Below are 21,711 nucleotides of genomic sequence, written 5' to 3'. Positions count from 1 at the left end.
CCTAACCCCTGATTGCTCCCTGGGCGCTCTGGTGTGGCTGCCCACTGCTCTGAGTGTGTGCGTGTGTTCACTGCTTCAGATGAGTTAAATGCAGAGAATGAATTTCACTGTGCTTGAAGTGTGCATGTGACAAATAAAGGTTTCTTCTTATTATTATTGGATGTGGCAGCGGGGGTGTGGTCAAGCATCGGTCTGTGAGTGGAGGGCAGAGTCAGGGAAGGTAAGTGGCAGAATCACTGCACCTGATGTGAGTTAACCTGCATTTGTGTGTCTTCCCCAGTGACTGCGCCCGATAAAAGGAGAGAGCAGAGAAAGGGAGCTCTCTTCCGACCCGAATGCATGTGTGTGCGAGAGTGAATGATCTATAAAACAGAAAATAAAAAGTTTCTGAGAACTCAGTTCTGGCCTGCCGTGCTTCTGTGCTCCACCCACTTGGTCTGGTTCTACACTGGAATATCCAGACAGTTAGGTATTACAATAATCCAACTGAGAGTTAACAAAAGCATGAACTAGTTTTTCTGCATCATGTAGTGACATTATATTTCTTAACTTAGAAGAAGAAGCTATTCTTAAGAAGAAGCTATTATTTCTCACATGCACAATCAAGCACAGTGAAAATTCATCCTCTACATTTAACCCATCTGAAGCAGTGAACACACACACAGAGCAGTGGGCAGCCATACTACAGCACCTGGGGAGCAGCTAGGGGTTAGGTACCTTGCTCAAGGGCACTTTAGCCCAAGGCCACCCCATGTGAACCTAACTGCGTGTCTTTGAACTGTGGGGGAAACCGGAGCACCCGGAGGAAAGCCACACAGACATGGGGAGAACATGCAAACTCCACACAGAAGGCCCCCCCCCCGTCGGCCACTGGGCTTGAACCCAAAACCTTCTTGCTGTGAGGTGAGAGTGCTAACCACTACACTACTGTGACACCCTATATTTCTGAGATGAAAGAAAGCTACCCAGGCTAATGTTATCAGTATGAGTTTCAAACCAAAGACTGGAGTCAATGATCACCCCAAGGTCTTTTACTGCTCCTCATGAAGAAACTGAAAGGCCATCCACAGTTATGTAATCCTACTTCTAGCTGCATGTGGCCCTAATACAGGTACTTCTGTCTTGTTAGAGTTAAGTGAGATGCCTTGAGACCGAGATGCTGATCTCTTCTGCTCCTCGGACCTGCCTGATCCATCCTGATGCCCTATGTCTGGGTGGAGTCTCATCACATCGCTCCTGTGGAGGACAGTCCCATATGGACAGTTGAAAGTCACACTTGGAAGATGTTCTGGACACTTACAGTCATGCTTTTATGGCTGAGGACTATAGTTGACTTGCTAACTTTAGAACTGCAGTTGTCATGAACAGGTTTGCACTCAAATTTTCATCAGTGAAGAGTTTATAACATCAACGAAACTGACTTCATGTTAAAACTGTTAAAATGTTATAATCATGTTGTCTGTTATCACCCAAATGAAGATGGGTTCCCTTTTGAGTCTGGTTCCTCTCAAGATTTCTTCATGTCATCTGAGGGAGTTTTTCCTTGCCACTGTCACCACAGGCTTGCTCATTGGGGATAGATTAGGGATAAAATTAGCTCATGTTTAAAGTCATTAAAATTCTGTCAAGCTGCTTTGCGACAATGTCTATTGTTAAAAGTGCTATAAAAATAAACTTGACTTAACACATTCCTCAATTTTATTAAGCTGGTGTCTCTCATCTGGCTTTGCAGAAACATACAACTGTGTGTCATCAGCATAACAGTGGAAACTAATACCATGCTTACAAATAATATTACCCAGAGGTAACATATAGAAAGAAAAAAGCAATGGGCCTAAGACGGAACCATGTGGAACACCAAACTTTACCTTAGTATGCAAAGGAAAATTGCCATTTACATCAACAAACTGACAGTGATCAATTAAATAAGACCTGAGCCAGGAGAGGGCTGTTCCCTTAACTCCCACATTTTCTAGTCTATCCAGGAGAATGGAATGATCAATGGTGTCAAAGGCTGCACTAAGGTCAAGCAATACAAGCAGCGAGATGCAGCCCTGATCAGATGCCAACAGTAGGCCGTTTACTACTTTAACCAGAGCTGTCTCTGTGCTATGATGATGTCTAAATCCTGACTGATGCATTTCATGGATGTTATTCCTATGTACAGTGGTGCTTGAAAGTTTGTGAACCCTTTAGAATTTTCTATATTTCTGCATAAATATGACCTAAAACATCAGCAGATTTTCACACAAGTCCTAAAAGTAGATAAAGAGAATCCAGTTAAACAAATGAGACAAAAATATTACACTTGGTCATTTATTTATTGAGGAAAATGATCCAATATTACATATCTGTGAGTGGCAAAAGTATGTGAACCTTTGCTTTCAGTATCTGCTGTGACCGCCTTGTGCAGCAATAACTGCAACTAAACGTTTGCGGTAACTGTTGATCAGTCCTGCACACCGGCTTGGAGGAATTTTAGCCCGTTCCTCTGTACAGAACAGCTTCAACTCTGGGATGTTGGTGGGTTTCCTCACATGAACTGCTCGCTTCAGGTCCTTCCACAACATTTCGATTGGATTAAGGTCAGGACTTTGACTTGGCCATTCCAAAACATTAACTTTATTCTTTTTTAACCATTCTTTGGTAGAATGACTTGTGTGCTTAGGGTCGTTGTCTTGCTGCATGATTCACCTTCTCTTGAGATTCAGTTCATGGACAGATGTCCTGACATTTTCCTTTAGAATTCACTGGTATAATTCAAAATTCATTGTTCCATCAATGATGGCAAGCTGTCCTGGCCCAGATGCAGCAAAACAGGCCCAAACCATGATACTACCACCACCATGTTTCACAGATGGGATAAGGTTCTTATGCTGGAATGCAGTGTTTTCCTTTCTCCAAACATAACACTTCTCGTTTAAACTAAAAAGTTCTATTCTGGTCTCATCCGTCCACAAAACATTTTTCCAATAGCCTTCTGGCTTGTCCACATGATCTTTAGCAAACTGCAGACGAGCAGCAATGCTCTTTTTGGAGAGCAGTGGCTTTCTCCTTGCAACCCTGCCATGCACACCATTGTTGTTCAGTGTTCTCCTGATGGTGGACTCATGAACATTAACATTAGCCAATGTGAGAGAGGCCTTCAGTTGCTTAGAAGTTACCCTGGGGTCCTTTGTGACCTAGCCGAGTATTACACGCCTTGCTCTTGGAGTGATCTTTGTTGGTTGACCACTCCTGGGGAGGGGAACAATGGTCTTGAATTTCCTCCGTTTGTAAATAATCTGTCTGACTGTGGATTGGTGGAGTCCAAACTCTTTAGAGATGGTTTTGTAACCTTTTCCAGCCTGATGAGCATCAACAATGCTTTTTCTGAGGTCCTCAGAAATCTTCTTTGTTCGTGCCATGATACATTTCCACAAACATGTGTTGTGAAGATCAGACTTTGATAGATCCCTGTTCTTTAAATAAAACAGGGTGCCCACTCACACCTGATTGTCATCCCATTGACTGAAAACACCTGACTCTAATTTCCCCTTCAAATTAACTGCTATTCCTAGAGGTTCACATACTTTTGCCACTCACAGATATGTAACATTGGATCATTTTCCTCAATAAATAAATTACTAAGTATAATATTTTTGTCTCATTTGTTTAACTGGGTTCTCTTTATCTACTTTTAGGACTTGTGTGAAAATCTGATGTTTTAGGTCATATTTATGCAGAAATATAGAAAATTCTAAAGGGTTCACAAACTTTCAAGCACCACTGTAGATATGAGCATAACTGCTGTGCGACAGCTTTTTCAAGGATCTCAGAGATAAAGCAGAGGTTTGATATTGGACAGCTGACAGGGATCGAGGTCAGCTTTTTTAATCAGGGGTTTGATAACTGCTAGTTTAAAGGATTTGGGTACATTGCCACTGCTAAAAGAATAATAATTTTTTTTAGAAGAGTTTTGATTGCTTCTAGTGTTCTGTTTGAAGAATCATGTAGGTAAGAGATCTAGTACACAAGTTGAAGATTTTGATGAGGAAATAAGTGAAATTAGTTCAGACTCTCAAAGGGGAGTAAAAGATGAATCATTGCTCTGATGTGGTTATAGTGTTCTCTCCACAGATACTTATCAAAAAGTGCCTGGCTTTAAATTGATATTTTTAATTTTGCTCTTGGGGGAAAAAACAATCATGGTCATTGCTACTACATATTGAAGGTGTGCATGTGTCTGTGGTGGTCTTATTCCTAGTTCATATTGCAAAAGTATAAGAATCTAGCATTATTTTTGTTATTTTCTATTAGAGCAGAGACAGAAACACTGATCTACTGCATTAAGAGCTTGTCTATATAGTTCAAGAGGCTCTCCTTCCATGCTAATTGGAATACTATCAACTTTGCTTGACACCATTTTCTAACTTTGTTTTAAGCTGCATGTGTGATCATTATACCAGGGTGCGATTTTTTTTTTTCTCTTGAATTATTTTCTTTGAAGCGGAGCTACATCATCTAAAGTATCGCAGAATATTGACTCAAAGCTGATAAAGTTCTGTGGAGTCTGATGGTGATCCAAACGAGCTGATAACTAGGGGAAACTTCTGATAAATCTTCATGCAGTAGTTGGTGTAAATGTAATTTTGATGCAATGGTGTGGCAAGGTGCATACAGAATATTATTGCTCAGACATATTTTGAATCAGACGAGAGTCTGACACTACCTCAGATGATATGGAAGTCAGACTATATTTTCTATATTTAATACAAGTATTAGATCAAGAGTGTGACCACCATTATGGGTCAGTCCTATGCAGGGCTTTGAACCGGTTCAAGGAACGAAAACGAAAACCGGGAACTTTTTCTATTTCACATGGAACAGAAACGAAACCAGAAATTTTATTATTTTTTATGTTCCGGAACAGAAACGCTTATTAAAAATAATGGTAACCGGTTAATACCGGTTTTTATTTCGTTCCTCAAAGTTTCTGTAGCCTACAAATAGTCATTCTTCTCCTGCGCAAGTTTCTATGACCCGCTGGGGTTCACTTCCTGTGTGACGTTCGCTGATTGAATGGAGAGAGCGGGAAGGTGGACTACTAGTGAGTACGTAATTGCATTACTGAGTGTCTGAGCAAAGAAGAGCCTGAACGATGCAACCTCCCTATTGGCTGTTTGTAAAAATGTATCAGTTGTTGCCCTTCCCACGGGAATCATCGCGGGCTCGAGAGACGAGACCTGACGAGTTAGTTCGTTGGTAGCAGAACAAAATGTCTGGACACAAATCGGGTTTTCAGAAAAGGAAAGAAAATAAACAGAGGGTCGAAAATACAAAAAAGGAGGCAGAAAATGCAAAACGAGTTTTAAGGTAGGACAAATGGTTACTTTTTAAGGCAGCCCGCCGTGGCTGCAGGCTTTCAGTTGTCTCATTGAATGGTTACTTTTCTGAGGCAGCCCGCCGTGGCTGCCTGCAGGCTTATTTATTATAGCCCATTTAGTTAAAATAGTTGATATAAAATGTTTATAGTTATAATTATGTGATGGTTGTCCTGATTTAGACTGGTGTGGTTTTTTTTGGGGGGTTTGCGCGATGTTGCACCCGGGTCCAGATTAGGGCAGAACCGGCCCTGGCTACATTTCAGGTGTAGTTTGTTTTATGTATGTATGTACTTGCATAGATGTGTACTTGGTCTTCCAATATGGCGCCTAACAAAATCTCGCGGCGCGGTGACGTCATGCGGTAGCCCTCTATAGGGCCTGACTAGCCTTTGGTAACACGCTAAACGAATTATCTTTCATTTTTGGCACTTTTTCTGTTTGTGTAGATGGGAAGACATACTGAGAATCCAAATCGCCAACATTTGAAATAATAATTGTTTTGAATTATTTCTTGTCTTATTTAATGAAGGTTGTAATAGAATTAGCCTACATTTGGCTTAAGCTGGATGAGACAGAGACATAATTTTATAGCCATTTGTTAAACAGCTGACAGGGAACGTAATTAACCGTTCCGGGAACGAAATTTTTTTGTTCTAACCGGTTCGGGAACGTCTATTTAATAGTGGAACCCAAAACCGTAAACGTTAAAATTCCGTTTCTGTTCGGAACGAACCAATAGGAAAAAAATTCCGGTTCAAAGCCCTGGTCCTATGACGTTCTGATTAAACCCGAATGAATCTAAAATGGACACGAACACTGTTTTCAGAGGGTCTTCAGGGTTATTGAAGTGAATATTAAAGTCGACAATAATTCATTTTTTGTCCAAAGAAACAACCAGGTTTGAGATGAAATCCGCAAATTCAGAAAGAAATTCAGAACACAGACCACATATCTGTCAATAATAATTCACTGAAATGACTGGGTAGACTTATTTTTTGCTATGTATGTTAAAATAAAGAACTTCAAACATATTGACATTTTGTTCAGGTTTTTGTATTGTTAGGTTTCTTCACCTCTTGCCCTCGGCCTCAGCTGGAGCGATTACACCATCTCGAGATCGGTCCCCTCGCGTCACCCAGAGCTCTGGGGGTGAGTCGCGAAGAAAGACAGGAACCCCATGAGTTCACAATCTTTATTCACAAGTCCCCAAAGACGAAAGGGTACAGAGATCTTTTATATGTGTATATGGGGGGGGGGGGGGGGGGGGTGAGTGAGTGTGACATCACTGTTTGATATCTGTCTATGTGTGTGTGTGAGTGAAGGTGACATCATTGCATGCTTCAGAGACTGTAGTGAAACCTTGGTCTGAGCAGGTCACATCTTAATTACATCACTGTTCTGATGGAATGTTCAGATATATGAAACCTTGGCGATGGTATGCAATAATAAGATGTACAGCCTGTTCTTATGATATGATATCTGTCTGAACATTGCTATCAAAGGCCATTTCTTATCAATAATGTTCTGATGTACAGCCTATTCTTAAGATAGAACACAGCCTTATGACAGAAATGGAATTTTTAAACAATGTCTAGCTGACCAGAAGGTCATTTTTAACTGTTCTAGCTGAACAGAAAAAATCCTTTACAATTATTAAGAATAAATCCTTACAATTATTTATCCTTACAAAGGAATAAATCCTTACATGTATGATGTCTAGATTATCATAACAAATAACTATGACGCCTTGTCCACTACCAGTTAGACTAAGCTGATACATATAGCTGAGGATGAAGCATATAGCTTCATTTAAATGCAACATACTCATTTGGTTTGATCCACATTTCCGTTAAACATAGTACATTAAACTCCTGATCCGTAATAATTCTATGAACAATTAGTCTCATGCTACAGTACTACACTGATAATAGTGTTACAGCTGAATCATTATTTATATGGTGGTAATTAATGACTACTTAATAACTACATAACATCAAAAGAAAACATTAATAGTCTTGTTTAAAAATCACTAAGATTGTTTTAAAATATGTAGTCCTTTAATATGAACAATTAGGATCAAAGTACAGGACATTTTCAGCAAAAGCATGAATAAAAAACATATTTAATTTGACAACTTTAAATCATGCAATGTCTCGGAGTTCGTGCACTTGTGGGTTTTAAATGTACCTGAATAAGTAAAACTCTTTCCACACTGTGAGCAGTGATACGGCTTCTCTCCTGTGTGAATGCGCTGGTGTTGTTGGAGAGCACTCTGATGAGTAAAACTCTTCCCACACTGTAAGCAGTGATACGGCTTCTCTCCTGTGTGAATGCGCTGGTGTTTTTGGAGATCACTCTGATGAGTAAAACTCTTTCCGCACCGTGAGCAGTGAAATGGTTTCTCTCCTGTGTGAATGCGCTGGTGTGTTTTGAGAGTAGTATCATGAGTAAAACTCTTTCCACACTGTGAGCAGTAATACGGCTTCTCTCCTGTGTGAATGCGCTGGTGTTTGTGGAGATTACTCTGAAGAATAAAACTTTTTCCACACTGTGAGCAGTGATACGGCTTCACTCCTGTGTGAATGAGCTGGTGTTGTTGGAGATGGCTCTGCTGAGTAAAACTCTTACCACACTGTGAGCAGTGATGCGGCTTCTCTCCTGTGTGAATGCGCTGGTGTGTTTGGAGATGACTCTGCTGAGTAAAACTCTTTCCACACTGTGAGCAGTGATACGGCTTCTCTCCTGTGTGAATACGCTGGTGTTTTTGGAGAGCACTCTGACGAGTAAAACTCTTCCCACACTGTGAGCAGTGATACGGCTTCTCTCCTGTGTGAATGAGCTGGTGTGTTTGGAGATTACTCTGAAGAGTAAAACTTTTTCCACACTGTGAGCAGTGATACGGCTTCACTCCTGTGTGAATGCGCTGGTGTTGCTGGAGATGGCTCTGCTGATTAAAACTCTTCCCACACTGTGAACAGTGATGCGGCTTCTCTCCTGTGTGAATGCGTTGGTGTGTTTGGAGATGACTCTGCTGAGTAAAACTCTTTCCACACTGTGAGCAGTGATACGGCTTCTCTCCTGTGTGAATGCGCTGGTGTATTTGGAGATCATTCTGACGAGTAAAACTCTTTCCACACTGTAAGCAGTGATGCGGCTTCTCTCCTGTGTGAATGCGCTGGTGTTTTTGGAGATGACTCTGCTGAGTAAAACTCTTTCCACACTGTGAGCAGTTATACGGCTTCTCTCCTGTGTGAATGCGCTGGTGTTTTTGGAGAGTACTCTGATGAATAAAACTCTTTCTACACTGTGAGCAGTGATATGGCTTCTCTCCTGTGTTAATGTGCTGGTATCGTTGGAAAGCACTCTGTTCAATAAAATTCTTCCCACACTGTGAACAGTCATGTGGCTTTACTCCTTTGTGACTGCACTGGTTCCATTTGAGTGCATTCTGATGACCAAAACTCTTTCCACAGTCTGAGCTGTGGTGAATTTCCTTCTCTACATCATGAGAAGTGTCAGAACTGAGAGTATCAGTTGATGTTGGCTGACTACTGGAGCATTCGGAGGGGATTTGAAGTTCATATTTAATCTCTCTTGATTCCTGAAGTCTCACAGACTCTTCATTGTGGCATCTCTGGATGCACTGGTCAAGGTAAATTTGAGATGCACAGGAACGAGGACATGTGGAGCAGGAAAAGACTTGCAGCAAAGTGTTCTTTACTTCTGGGGAAGTGAAAGGACAAAAGTATCAGAAATTTTACATGAAATGCAACAAGATTATACAATCTAACCACATGTCACCTAATGTAAGGGAGCATTTTTACTGAACCTCAAACTTTCAAGATTCTACATGAAGACTGAGGAGAAAAAAAAAAGTTTGAGGACAAAGATACAGCAGCCTCTAGCTCGGAATACTCGTAGATTCAATAAGGTGCTGGTACAACAGCTAGGCACAGCACTGGTCATAGCCCCGTGGGTCAGACTGACTAAGGGGAAGTAGTTGGTTTCTGTTTGATATAATGTTAAGTCTAGGTAATGGCATGCCTAGCCTTATTTACATCTCGTCCAGGATTAATAAGGAGACTCAGCCCGAGCATTCAAGGTTCTGAAATGTACAACAATGGGCCTTATTTATCAATCTGGTTATGAATAGATTTATCTAGAAGCATTTACACAAGAAAGTCTTTATTTTTACATATGGATTGTCATATTTAAAATGCTTATTAATTTCAATTAAACACACATTTAATGAAATTAAATTTTGTGGGATTTTGTGAAACCCACTTGATTCATATTAATGTAAATGGTGAAAGAAAGAAAGCTAGCATCCATAAATTAAGACATAAGAATAGCCATACAGAATTGCAGGCATATAAAAAAGGGACACACTGCAACAGTTCAGATGGCTTTCAGTTCAGTCTGCAACAGTTTAGAGGCTTTGCACCATCACATGACCCCCATAGCAATGGTAACTACACCGCCATGACAGTAGGCATGCTTGTAGTGCTTCATTAAGATGAGTCAGTTGTTACTGATCAGTATGGGAAGGTTTTGCTATGTTTTTGTATGTGCAAATTGTTCTGAATGAAACAAAGACATCAATTTTTTTTTTTATTTACCAAAAGTAATTTTTCATCAGGGGAAACAAAATAGAGAGATTTCTAAACATAAAAGGGAAAAATGGTGCACAAACATTGGGCAGAACTCTGTGTCGAACGGAGAGGTCAGAAATACTATGATATGCTCACTTAATTTCCACAAAGGTAAGAATTCAAAAAATAAAAATTAATTTCAAAACTGCAGCAAGGTGCTCATTCTTATACAGTGAAGTGAACATGAGCATCAACACAGCGGCTTGTCATTGCCTAACCTTCACTAAGACTTTAAAATTGCATTTACATTCGGGGGTCCTTCGGAGCACTTTGGGACCTGGTCATTATGGGAAATGCCCGATGCTGATTTGACTGCAATCAGCATGCGCATATAAGGATGCTGTTTTCACAGAGACTTTGCAAGTATGTGGTGGTAGACAGATCTAAGTGCAGGAAGAGTGTTTATTAGCAAGCGTGATGTTTACAAAAACATAACACAAGCAAAACCAAAAGCTGAGTCATAAACATGGCTCGAATCATGACAGTGATTTTAAAAAAAAAAACAACATTCAAAAAGATTGTGTTCTTATATGTGCATGCCGATTGTTCTCAAATCAGCATCAGGTGCTTCCCATAATGACTGGGTCCTGTGAGCGAGCGCGGCTGCTTGAGCGTGTGTAGGCGTGACAGTCAAGAGTTCGCCTGCTGTGAGACCACAACTTTTAGTTTGCCTGTATATTGCCAAGCATCATCACCAAAACACCTATTTTTCATTGATAACCCATCGCAAAGCATTGCGAGTTGTAATGAGACTGTAGCTTTACGCCCATGTTCACTTCACTGTATAAGAATAAGCACCTTGCTAGACTTTGTCTCTTGTGCTCATGTTCAACTCTCTGTTTTAGATTGAGCGCCTCACTGCACTTCGTATGTTTGCGAGCCATTTTTCCCTTCTATGTTTTCAAATCGGGCGGCACGGTGGTGTAGTGGTTAGCGCTGTCGCCTCACAGCAAGAAGGTCCGGGTTCGAGCCCCGGGGCCGGCAAGGGCCTTTCTGTGCGGAGTTTGCATGTTCTCCCCATGTCCGCATGGGTTTCCTCCGGGTGCTCCGGTTTCCCCCACAGTCCAAAGACATGCAGGTTAGGTTAACTGGTGACTCTAAATTGGCCGTAGGTGTGAATGTGAGTGTGAATGGTTGTCTGTGTCTATGTGTCAGCCCTGCGATGACCTGGCGACTTGTCCAGGGTGTACCCCGCCTTTCGCCCGTAGTCAGCTGGGATAGGCTCCAGCTTGCCTGCGACCCTGTAGAAGGATAAAGCGGCTAGAGATAATGAGATGAGATGAGAACCCATCGCAAAGCATTGCGAGTTGTAGTGAGACTGTAGCTTTACGCCCATGTTCACTTCACTGTATAAGAATAAGCACCTTGCTAGACTTTGTCTCTTGTGCTCATGTTCAACTCTCTGTTTTAGATTGAGCGCCTCACTGCACTTTGTATGTTTGCGAGCCATTTTTCCCTTCTATGTTTTCAAATCGGGCGGCACGGTGGTGTAGTGGTTAGCGCTGTCACCTCACAGCAAGAAGGTCCGGGTTCGAGCCCCGTGGCCGGCGAAGGGCCTTTCTGTGCGGAGTTTGCATGTTCTCCCTGTGTCCGCGTGGGTTTCTTCCGGGTGCTCCGGTTTTCCCCACAGTCCAAAGACATGCAGGTTAGGTTAACTGGTGACTCTAAATTGACCGTAGGTGTGAATGTGAGTGTGAATGGTTGTCTGTGTCTATGTGTCAGCCCTGTGATGACCTGGCGACTTGTCCAGGGTGTACCCCGCCTTTCACCCGTAGTCAGCTGGGATAGGCTCCAGCTTGCCTGCGACCCTGTAGAAGGATAAAGTGGCTAGAGATAATGAGATGAGATGTTTTCAAATCTTTCTTGTTTTTTCCTCCCGATGAAGAATTACTTTTGGTAAATTAAAAAAATCTGATGTCTTTTGTTTCACTCAGAATGAGTTACACATCCAAAAACACAGCAAAATCTTCCCATACTGATCAATAACAATTGATCATTCATCTGAATGAAGCACTACAAGCATGCCTCCTGTCATGGCGGTGTAGTTACCATTGCTATGGGGGTCATGTGATGGTGCAAAGCCTCTACAGGAATTTCCTTCCTGTATTATGCAAAGAATGCCATGGTGTGGTTTATAGTAATAAAGCAACTGCTTACTTGTCCCTGAATATGTTGAAATTTTCGAGCTGAAAGAGTTTGAGTTAAAAATAAACATAATTAAAAATTCTTTCTGTATAGCATGACTCTTGTGGAATTATTGAATGTAATACTAAAAATAATGTTATTGCTTATTAAATTGGTTGATAATATAAATACTGTATCACATGTGCTCCTGAAATAAAGCAAATGTGTTCTAATTGATTTGTATAATGCTTGATGGGTTTGACGGACAATTGTATGAGCCAATTAACAACTTTGCTTGGTTCAGGCATGCTGCATGTTCGTGTTCAACTAACTTCTATCCAGCCAGCTGGTTATATTGCACTTAAGATATTATAATTTTTTTTTTGTCCCTCCCTCCCGTGTGTTTCTGTAATATGGGGAGGTCTGAAAGCATTGTCCTATAGTGTGTGTTTGTTGTGATAGGGCATGTGTTTATTTACCCTGATTTTCTCCCTAATTTAGCCATGGCCAATTCCCACCCATCAGGCTACTCGTCCGTATCACACAACAACCCCCAACCAGGGAGGGCTAAGGATACCATGTGCTTCCTCCGAGGTAAGTAACACCAGTTGACCGCATCTTTTACTCATACAATGTCAGGGTGGCGTAACACACTCAGAGGAATCCACTCACTTCCATATGAATGTGCATGAGCTCACAGACACCCATGACTCACTAGTGTAATTAACAGAGGAGAGAGAGAGCATGTCACCCCTCCCTCCCAGAGAGCCTAGCCAATTTTTCTCTCTTGAGCTCCCGACCACAGATGACTGCGGCATCTTCAGGATTCGAATGTGGCAATCTCCCGAAAATAGGGAAGATGATGAGGAGGATATTTTTCTGCTGCACCACTCAGGATCCACAGGGCATGTATTTTATGCTACTTCTGGTTAAATTGTGCATGATGAATAAAAATACAGCAGTATTCTGTGGCTTGCTATATATTCAGTTTCAAACAAGTAACCCTAGAAATGGGTTATGATTTTCAAATTTTCAAATACAGTCATTAAAACATCTCTCATCTCATTATCTCTAGCTGCTTTATCCTGTTCTACAGGGTCGCAGGCAAGCTGGAGCCTATCCCAGCTGACTACAGGCGAAAGGCGGGGTACACCCTGGACAAGTCACCAGGTCATCACAGGGCAGGTCACTAGTTGATGCAGAAAATAACCTCTATAATCTCTTAGACTATAGTAACACCTTTCTGTCTGGTTGTTCCTGTAGGTGTAGGACTGAGTTCTTTGGTGCACTCCTCTTCATACCACACCAAGAGCTCCTGTCCTGGCTTAATGGGTCGACAGCAACGATACAGAATTCTCCTTCGATACTGAAATGCCACAAGATTCTGTTCTTTATTATTATGGGCACAATTCACATACCTAAAAGAATGAGGCAAGATTCCAGAAAAGGTAAAAATCAGATCAGCATTACAAACTTAGAGAAAGCATGGCAGAGATATCAGTGACAGCAAGGAGATAAAGTTCTCCCAACAAATTATGAGCTGTAAAATCAAATCACTAAAAAGATCCAACAACTGGTGTATTTCTCACCTCATCCAATTCACATGCATCTCTCTTTTGGTGTCGATGTATTTTTCACACTGCATGCTCCTGTATATCTGTAGAAAAATACCACATTTACATTTTCTTCACTAAAATCAATCAATCCATCTATATCTTTAAATGAGGGATACAGAAATGAGAACGATGGCTCGTGCCAATATTATATTAAGGCTCATGAAGGTTGAATTAAAGGTTCTTGACTGTATCTTTAGATTCACAAAACAGCTGACAAGCTCAGAGATGAATTTAGTAATTACAGGAAAATGCAGGCAAGGCTTTATCAGAATTTAGGCAAAGGAAAGTTTTCTCATAAAAGGCTTTCCATCTGACATGGCAAAGCTGCGCTGTGAATCAGACCTCTCTGATAAATATCTGTCCATTGTGTTTTGGTCTCTAAACAGACAGCTTAAAAACAACAACAACAACAAAACAAAACAAAAAAAAACCCCACACAACTATAAAGTCAGTTCTGCCACTAAATTGGTTTTATAGAAAATATTTTGGATTTGTACAAGTAATTGTTATTTGCCATAAATGTTCAGTAGGTAATGTTGGTTTAGTTCAGTATTGCAATGTTAATTTTGAATTTAAAGAATTTTAAACTGAGACTTCGTCTTGTACTGAAAATTGTAGTTTCATTTTAGTCTTTTTATTTTATTTATTAATTTTTTTGTTTTCATCAAGATTTAAGAAGTGGAACTCAATTTTCATTTTAGTCTAATTCTAGTCAAAGTTTTAGTCATAATTTTCTCACACAGTTGCATGGTACTTGTAAAATGTTTTAAGAGGGGCTATTGCAGGAGGGGTATTACGGGATTACCCCCCAGTATGTGTGTGGTTTTTTTTTTTTTTGCTATGCAGGTTATGTGGAGTTAGCCACGACTGTAATGAATGAATGAACCCTTTATTATCACTAGTCACAAGTACCAGCGAAATTGACCATCAACCTGTTCTTACATACACACATACACACAATTGACAGAGGGGGAGTAGACAGGACAGGAAGACAGGGATGAAAAGAAAAAAATAGAGTAACATGAGGAGAGGGGAGGAGAAAAAAAAGCAACCCCCACACTATGCTCCTATGAGGAATAGTGTGGGAACATAAAAAAAAAAACACCTCAGCACATAAGCACAAAAAACACAAGTACACTTTACAACATGAAAACTCGACTTGAGGGGGGAAGTAGAGGTAACCCAGTGCAAGCAAGGTGGGGGAGGAGTCGCACTTTGTAGGCGTCTTTATGCATGGTGTAAAGCGGCTAGAGATAATGAGATGAGATCATTTTTATGTTTTTATGTCTGTTTTTTATGACCCATTTATGTTTTTGTCTTTTTATATGATCCACTAGAGAAATAGAATTTCATTGTACATTGTGCAATGACAATAAAAAAGATATTAAATAAACTTGCTTTAGGGTCTTGCTCATAAAGTTGGGGTCTTGGTCTGTTAGCACCTCATTGGGTATACCAACTCTAGAGAAGAGCTGGAGCATGGCAGTGGCTAAATGTCTGGCTGTGATTTCTCTAAAAGGAAAGGCTTCAGGGTATCTTGTAGCATAGTTGCAAATGACCAAGACAAACCTATTTCTTGATCTACTCCTCTCCAAAGGTCCAACTACGTATGTCCACCCAAATTCTCTCAAATGGAGTGTATACGGGGTGTATAGGGGAATCAAACGGGCATGATTAAAACATTTACCACCTGACGGTTGACACAGAGGACAGGACTTACAGAAACTCTTCACATTTTCATAAAGCCCTGGCCAATAAAACCGCTTACTGATTCTCTGCAAAGACTTCATGTAAGTCAAGTGACCTGCCCATGGTACAATGTGACCAAGCTCAAGCACTTCCTTCCTGTGCTTCTGTGGGACCACAAGCTGCAAACCTCTTCACTCTGTCTGTACAGAAGGCTATTCTGCAGCAAGTACACCTCCTTTCCCAGTGCAGGAGCAAAGACTGTACCCTCATATGTCTTCTTAAAACATGGGTCTAATGTGATGTCTAAACACTGTTCCTCTGAAAGGTCACTCAAACATCAAATCAGCTTCAGTTAAAGTAAAAGGTCCAACATCAGACTCTGGCTGAATGTCTGTCTGTTTTACAATCTCCCCAATAGTCCTTCTGTGCCTCTCACACCTCTCATCCCTTGTCTGAGAGGGATCAGCTGGAACATCTTCCCCACAATAAGGCACATAGCACACCAGGTATATACTGTACAAATCTAATCAATCCTCACTGAACTGATGTTCAAATTATATTTTGTTTGCATGTGTGAATTCATGTAAATGAAATCAATTGTGTAAAATGTCATACCAACTGCATACCCCAGCATCAAATCAACTCGCATCATGGCAAATTTTGTGGTATCAAAAATCACTGGCCTGTTGGTGTGGTAACAAGTTGTGGCAGCGGCGGCGTGGTCAAGCACCGGTCTGTGACAGGAGGGCGGAGTCAGGGAAGGTAAGTGGCAGAATCACTTCACCTGAGAGCAATTAACCTGTGTTTGTGTGCCTTCCCAGGGACCGCGCCCTATTTAGGGAGGGAGAGCGAGAGCAGAGGAGATCTCTCCCGAACCAGACACCTGATGTGTGTGTGTGCGTGTGTCTGTGTTAAACATATTGTGTTCCCTGAAAAGTGGAGCAATAAAACTATTTGTTGAACCTGATCTCTGTCCTGCCGTCCTCTGTGCTCCACCCACACCTAGGGAAAGCTACAGTGGTGCTGAAACCCGGGACCTGGAGCACCAACCCAGCAGGTGTGGGTGGAGCACAGAGGACGGCAGGACAGAGATCAGGTTCAACAAATAGTTTTATTGCTCCACTTTTCAGGGAACACAATATGTTTAACACAGACACACGCGCACACACACATCAGGTGTCTGGTTCGGGAGAGATCTCCTCTGCTCTCGCTCTCCCTCCCTAAATAGGGCGCGGTCCCTGGGAAGACACACAAACACAGGTTAATTGCTCTCAGGTGAAGTGATTCTACCACTTACCTTCCCTGACTCCGCCCTCCTGTCACAGACCGGTGCTTGACCACGCCCCCGCTGCCACATACCCCCACCGCCCGACTCAGGCCGGGCAGCCGTCCGGCCCGCAGCCGACTCCCCCCCCCCCCCCCCCCCCCCTTGACAGGAGAGGAAGTCCGCCACGACCATCTGCGCCCCCGGCCTGTGGACCACCTTGAAATTAAAGGGTTGGAGCGCCAGATACCAACGGGTGATCCGCGCGTTGGCATCTTTCATGCGGTGGAGCCACTGGAGGGGCGCGTGGTCCGAACAGAGGGTGAAAGAGCGCCCCAGCAGGTAGTACCGGAGGGCGAGGACCGCCCATTTGATCGCCAGGCACTCCTTTTCAATCGTGCTGTAGCGCCCCTCCCGCACTGACAGCTTCCGGCTGATGTATAGGACCGGGCGATCCTCCCCCTCCACCTGCTGGGACAAAACGGCCCCCAGCCCTCTGTCCGACACATCCGTCTGTAACATAAAAGGGAGAGAGAAGTCAGGGGAGTGTAAAAGTGGCCCCCCACACAGTGCAGCCTTTACCTCCGAGAAAGCCCGCTGGCACTGCTCCGTCCACTGGACCGGATCTGGCGCCCCCTTTTTAGTGAGGTCAGTCAGCGGGCTGGTGACGTCCGAATAATTAGGTATAAACCTACGATAGTAGCCAGCCAGCCCCAGGAACTGTCTCACCCCCTTTTTGGTCTTGGGCCTCGGGCAGGCCGCAATCGCTGCTGTCTTATTAATTTGGGGACGCACCTGCCCGTTGCCCAAGACCAAAAAGGGGGTGAGACAGTTCCTGGGGCTGGCTGGCTACTATCGTAGGTTTATACCTAATTATTCGGACGTCACCATTATTCGTCGGTCCACATTATTTTCAGAGGGGAAAAATTTATAGTGAAGGCGGCGGTTAATCCTCGCCTTACCCACTCTTTAATTTTGGGGACTGATTGGCCGGGATTTCGGGGTTTAATGACGCACCTAGTAGAGAGTGGGTCCTGCCAGTTGACAGGGGGAGGTCCCGGTGTCGCTTTGGCGGGAGCAGCTGTCACAGAAACGTCTACGTCATCTCTGCGTCAGAGTGAGGAGCCGCCGGCTCCTCCTCTCTCTATTGGGGAATCCCTCGCGGATTTCCCATTAGAGCAGTCGCGAGACGAGACTCTGTGGCATGCGTTTGACCAAGTGAGAGTAATCAATGGTCAAATGCTCCCGCCGAACACCACCCCGTCCTTCCCCTACTTCGTGATTATGAAGGATAGATTATACCGAGTGACGCAGGACACTCAAACTAAAAAGCGAGTCACACAGCTTTTGATTCCAAAGAGCCGCCGGGAATTGGTATTCCAGGCGGCTCACTTTAATCCCATGGCTGGACACTTAGGGCAAGATAAAACACTAGCCCGAATAATGGCCCAATTCTATTGGCCAGGGATTCGCGGCGATGTCCGTAGGTGGTGTACGGCATGCCGCGAATGCCAGTTAGTAAATCCAGCGGCCATTCCAAAAGCGCCTTTGCGCCCTCTACCGTTAATCGAGACCCCGTTTGAGAGAATTGGGATGGATCTTGTCGGGCCATTAGATTGGTCAGCACGAGGGTACCGCTTTATATTAGTTCTGGTGGACTATGCAACGCGATACCCGGAAGCAGTGCCTCTGCGCAATATCTCAGCATGCAGTATTGCAGAGGCACTCTTCCACGTCATCTCCCGAGTTGGAATCCCGAAAGAGATTCTGACTGATCAAGGCACTACGTTTATGTCACGAACACTGCGCGAACTGTATGGGTTATTGGGGATTAAGCCGATCCGCACCAGCGTATATCACCCACAAACGGATGGTTTAGTGGAACGGTTCAACCGCACCCTCAAAAATATTATTAAGAAATTCGTAAGTGAGGACGCACGTAATTGGGATAAGTGGCTCGAACCCTTGCTGTTCTCAGTGCGAGAGGTCCCCCAAGCCTCTACGGGGTTCTCCCCGTTCGAATTATTATATGGGCGTAAGCCGCGCGGCATCCTGGATGTGCTGCGGGAAAACTGGGAGGAGGGACCTTCACAAAGTAAGAACAAAATTCAGTACGTTATGGACCTGTGCGCAAAACTCCACATGCTCACCCACCTAACTCAGGAGAATTTGCGGCAGGCCCAGGAACGGCAAGCCCGCCTGTACAACAAGGGTACGCGCCTTAGAGAGTTCACACCGGGAGATAAGGTACTCGTACTGTTGCCCATGTCGAGCTCCAAATTGATCGCCAAGTGGCAAGGACCCTTTGAGGTCACACGGCGAGTCAGGGACGTCGACTATGAGGTGAGGCGAACAGACAGGGGTGAGGCGTTACAGATTTACCACCTCAATCTGCTTAAACTCTGGAACGAGGAGGTCCCCGTGGCGTTGGTGTTGGTGGTTCCGGAGAAGGCGGAGCTGGGGCCGGAGGTTCAAAAAGGGACATTGGCATCACGTACCTCTCCGGTCCCCTGTGGAGACCACCTCTCCCCGACCCAACTCACGGAGGTCGCCCAGTTGCAGACCGAGTTTTCGGATGTGTTCTCGCCCCTGCCCGGTCGCACTAACCTCATAGAGCACCACATAGAGACGCCCCCGGGGGTGGTAGTGCGTAGCCGCCCTTACAGGCTACCCGAACACAAAAAAAAGGTGGTTCGGGAAGAACTTCAGACCATGCTCGAAATGGGCATCGTCGAGGAGTCCCACAGTGACTGGAGCAGCCCGGTGGTCTTGGTACCCAAGGCCGACGGGTCGGTCCGGTTCTGTGTGGACTATAGAAAAGTCAACGCGGTGTCTAAATTCGACGCGTACCCAATGCCTCGTACTGATGAGTTGCTCGATCGACTCGGCACTGCTCGCTTTTATTCGACGCTGGATTTGACGAAGGGATATTGGCAGATCCCCTTGACTCCACTATCCCGAGAAAAAACGGCCTTTTCCACACCGTTTGGTTTACACCAATTCGTCACCCTTCCGTTTGGGCTGTTTGGGGCGCCGCTACATTTCAGCGGCTGATGGAAAGAGTCCTCCGCCCTCATGCCACTTATGCGGCCACATATTTAGATGACATCATCATCTATAGTAATGACTGGCAGCGGCACCTCGAACATCTGAGGGCCGTCCTTAGGTCGCTGAGGCAAGCGGGGCTCACAGCCAACCCAAAGAAGTGTGCGATTGGGTGGGTGGAAGTATGGTATCTGGGCTTCCACTTGGGCAACGGGCAGGTGCGTCCCCAAATTAATAAGACGGCAGCAATTGCGGCCTGCCCGAGGCCCAAGACCAAACAGGGGGTGAGACAGTTCCTGGGGCTGGCTGGCTATTATCGTAGGTTTATACCTAATTATTCGGACGTCACCAGCCCGCTGACTGATCTCACTAAAAAGGGGGCACCAGATCCGGTCCAGTGGACGGAGCAATGCCAGCGGGCTTTCTCAGAGGTAAAGGCTGCACTGTGTGGGGGGCCACTTCTACACTCCCCTGACTTTTCTCTCCCTTTTATGTTGCAGACCGATGCGTCGGACAGAGGGCTGGGGGCGGTGGGGAGGACCGCCCGGTCCTGTATATCAGCAGGAAGCTGTCGGTGCGTGAGGGGCGCTACAGCACCATAGAGAAAGAGTGTTTGGCCATCAAGTGGGCGGTTCTCGCCCTCCGGTACTACCTGCTGGGGCGCCCTTTCACCCTCTGTTCGGACCACGCGCCCCTCCAGTGGCTCCACCGCATGAAAGATGCCAACGCGCGGATCACCCGTTGGTATCTGGCGCTCCAACCCTTTAATTTCAAGGTGGTCCACAGGCCGGGGGCGCAGATGGTCGTGGCGGACTTCCTCTCCCGTCAAGGGGGGGGGGGGGGGGGGAGTCGGCTGCAGGCCGGGCAGCTGAGTCGGGCGGTGGGGGTATGTGGCAGCGGGGGCGTGGTCAAGCGCCGGTCTGTGACAGGAGGGTGGAGTCAGGGAAGGTAAGTGGTAGAATCACTACACCTGAGAGCAATTAACCTGTGTTTGTGTGTCTTCCCAGTGACCGCGCCCTATATCAGGAGGGGAGAGCGAGAGCGGAAAGGGCTCATCCCTGAACCAGACGCCGGTTGTGTGTGTGTCTGTGCTAGACTGGTTATTGTTAGACTGAAAAGTGTGGCAATAAAGCCAAGTTATAAACCTGATCTCTGTCCTACACATAGGGAGACCTACAGTAATGTTGATGGAAACTATGATGATGAATAATATCTTGTGTAACAAAGGAAGCTGACCATGCTTAGAAGTAGTTATGGGAGGACCTATGTTAATGACTACCTGGGCTTGTGATTTTATGTGATTCTTCATGAATAATTATTTTTAAATTATACAATAAATAAATATTTGCTTGAGCATTATTTCAGATGTTACTAGTATTTCTATTACTAAACAGGTGAATTTCCACCACAGGGCTCTACGTTAACTTTGAGACATGATTGCCCATTTGGGCAACCATTTGTAGAAATCTGGCTGCCCGAACTCAGAACATGGTTGCCCAAAAATTACATACTTTTTTCCTTTGAATATGCCACAAACACATATGCTTACAACACAATGTTCACTCACATGCTCTACTAATGCCTCTTAAAAGCTTATTTTGTTGATTTTCTTATCCTTCTTTGTGTTCCCTTGGTTTCTGGGTTCAATTATATCGTGTCTAACCACGTTTTGTGTAAACCACCATGAATGTGCATTGTGTTCTTTTGTGTGCTCATAATTCTATAATTCCACAATTACAATTTGCTCTTTGGTGATGGTACCATTAAGTTTTCATTTCTATGCCATTTGAACAAAAGAATTGGTTTCAAATTTGCACATTCATGCCTGTCCCAAGTCATTAAAGGCAGGGGCGGTTCTAGGGGCGGGGCCACAGGGGCCATGGCCCCGCATCTAATTTGATTGGCCCCTGAAGTGCCCCTGTTCTGTCAATCAACTGGCGAGAAGAACAACCAGA

At 44.1% G+C, this 21,711-nt stretch overlaps 1 protein-coding gene across 1 annotated transcript in view; it reads right to left on the bottom strand.

The window, feature by feature from the left end:
- The window catches only part of LOC132867674 (zinc finger protein 585A-like), a 1,308,017-nt gene that overhangs the window by 1,201,861 nt on the left and 84,445 nt on the right, over positions 1-21,711 (bottom strand). The window contains exons 4-6 of the mRNA XM_060900668.1: positions 13,732-13,799; positions 13,382-13,560; positions 7,595-9,089 (exon numbers count right to left, since the gene is read on the bottom strand). Of these exons, the coding sequence (XP_060756651.1) occupies positions 7,595-9,089; positions 13,382-13,560; positions 13,732-13,799 (1,742 nt within the window). The remainder of the gene's footprint in view (positions 1-7,594; positions 9,090-13,381; positions 13,561-13,731; positions 13,800-21,711) is intronic.

Source organism: Neoarius graeffei, chromosome 19 (genome assembly GCF_027579695.1).
Source record: "Neoarius graeffei isolate fNeoGra1 chromosome 19, fNeoGra1.pri, whole genome shotgun sequence".
NCBI lineage: Eukaryota > Metazoa > Chordata > Actinopteri > Siluriformes > Ariidae > Neoarius > Neoarius graeffei.
The sequence above is the reverse complement of the archived record's forward strand: the minus strand, read 5'-3'. Positions and strand labels throughout refer to the sequence as shown.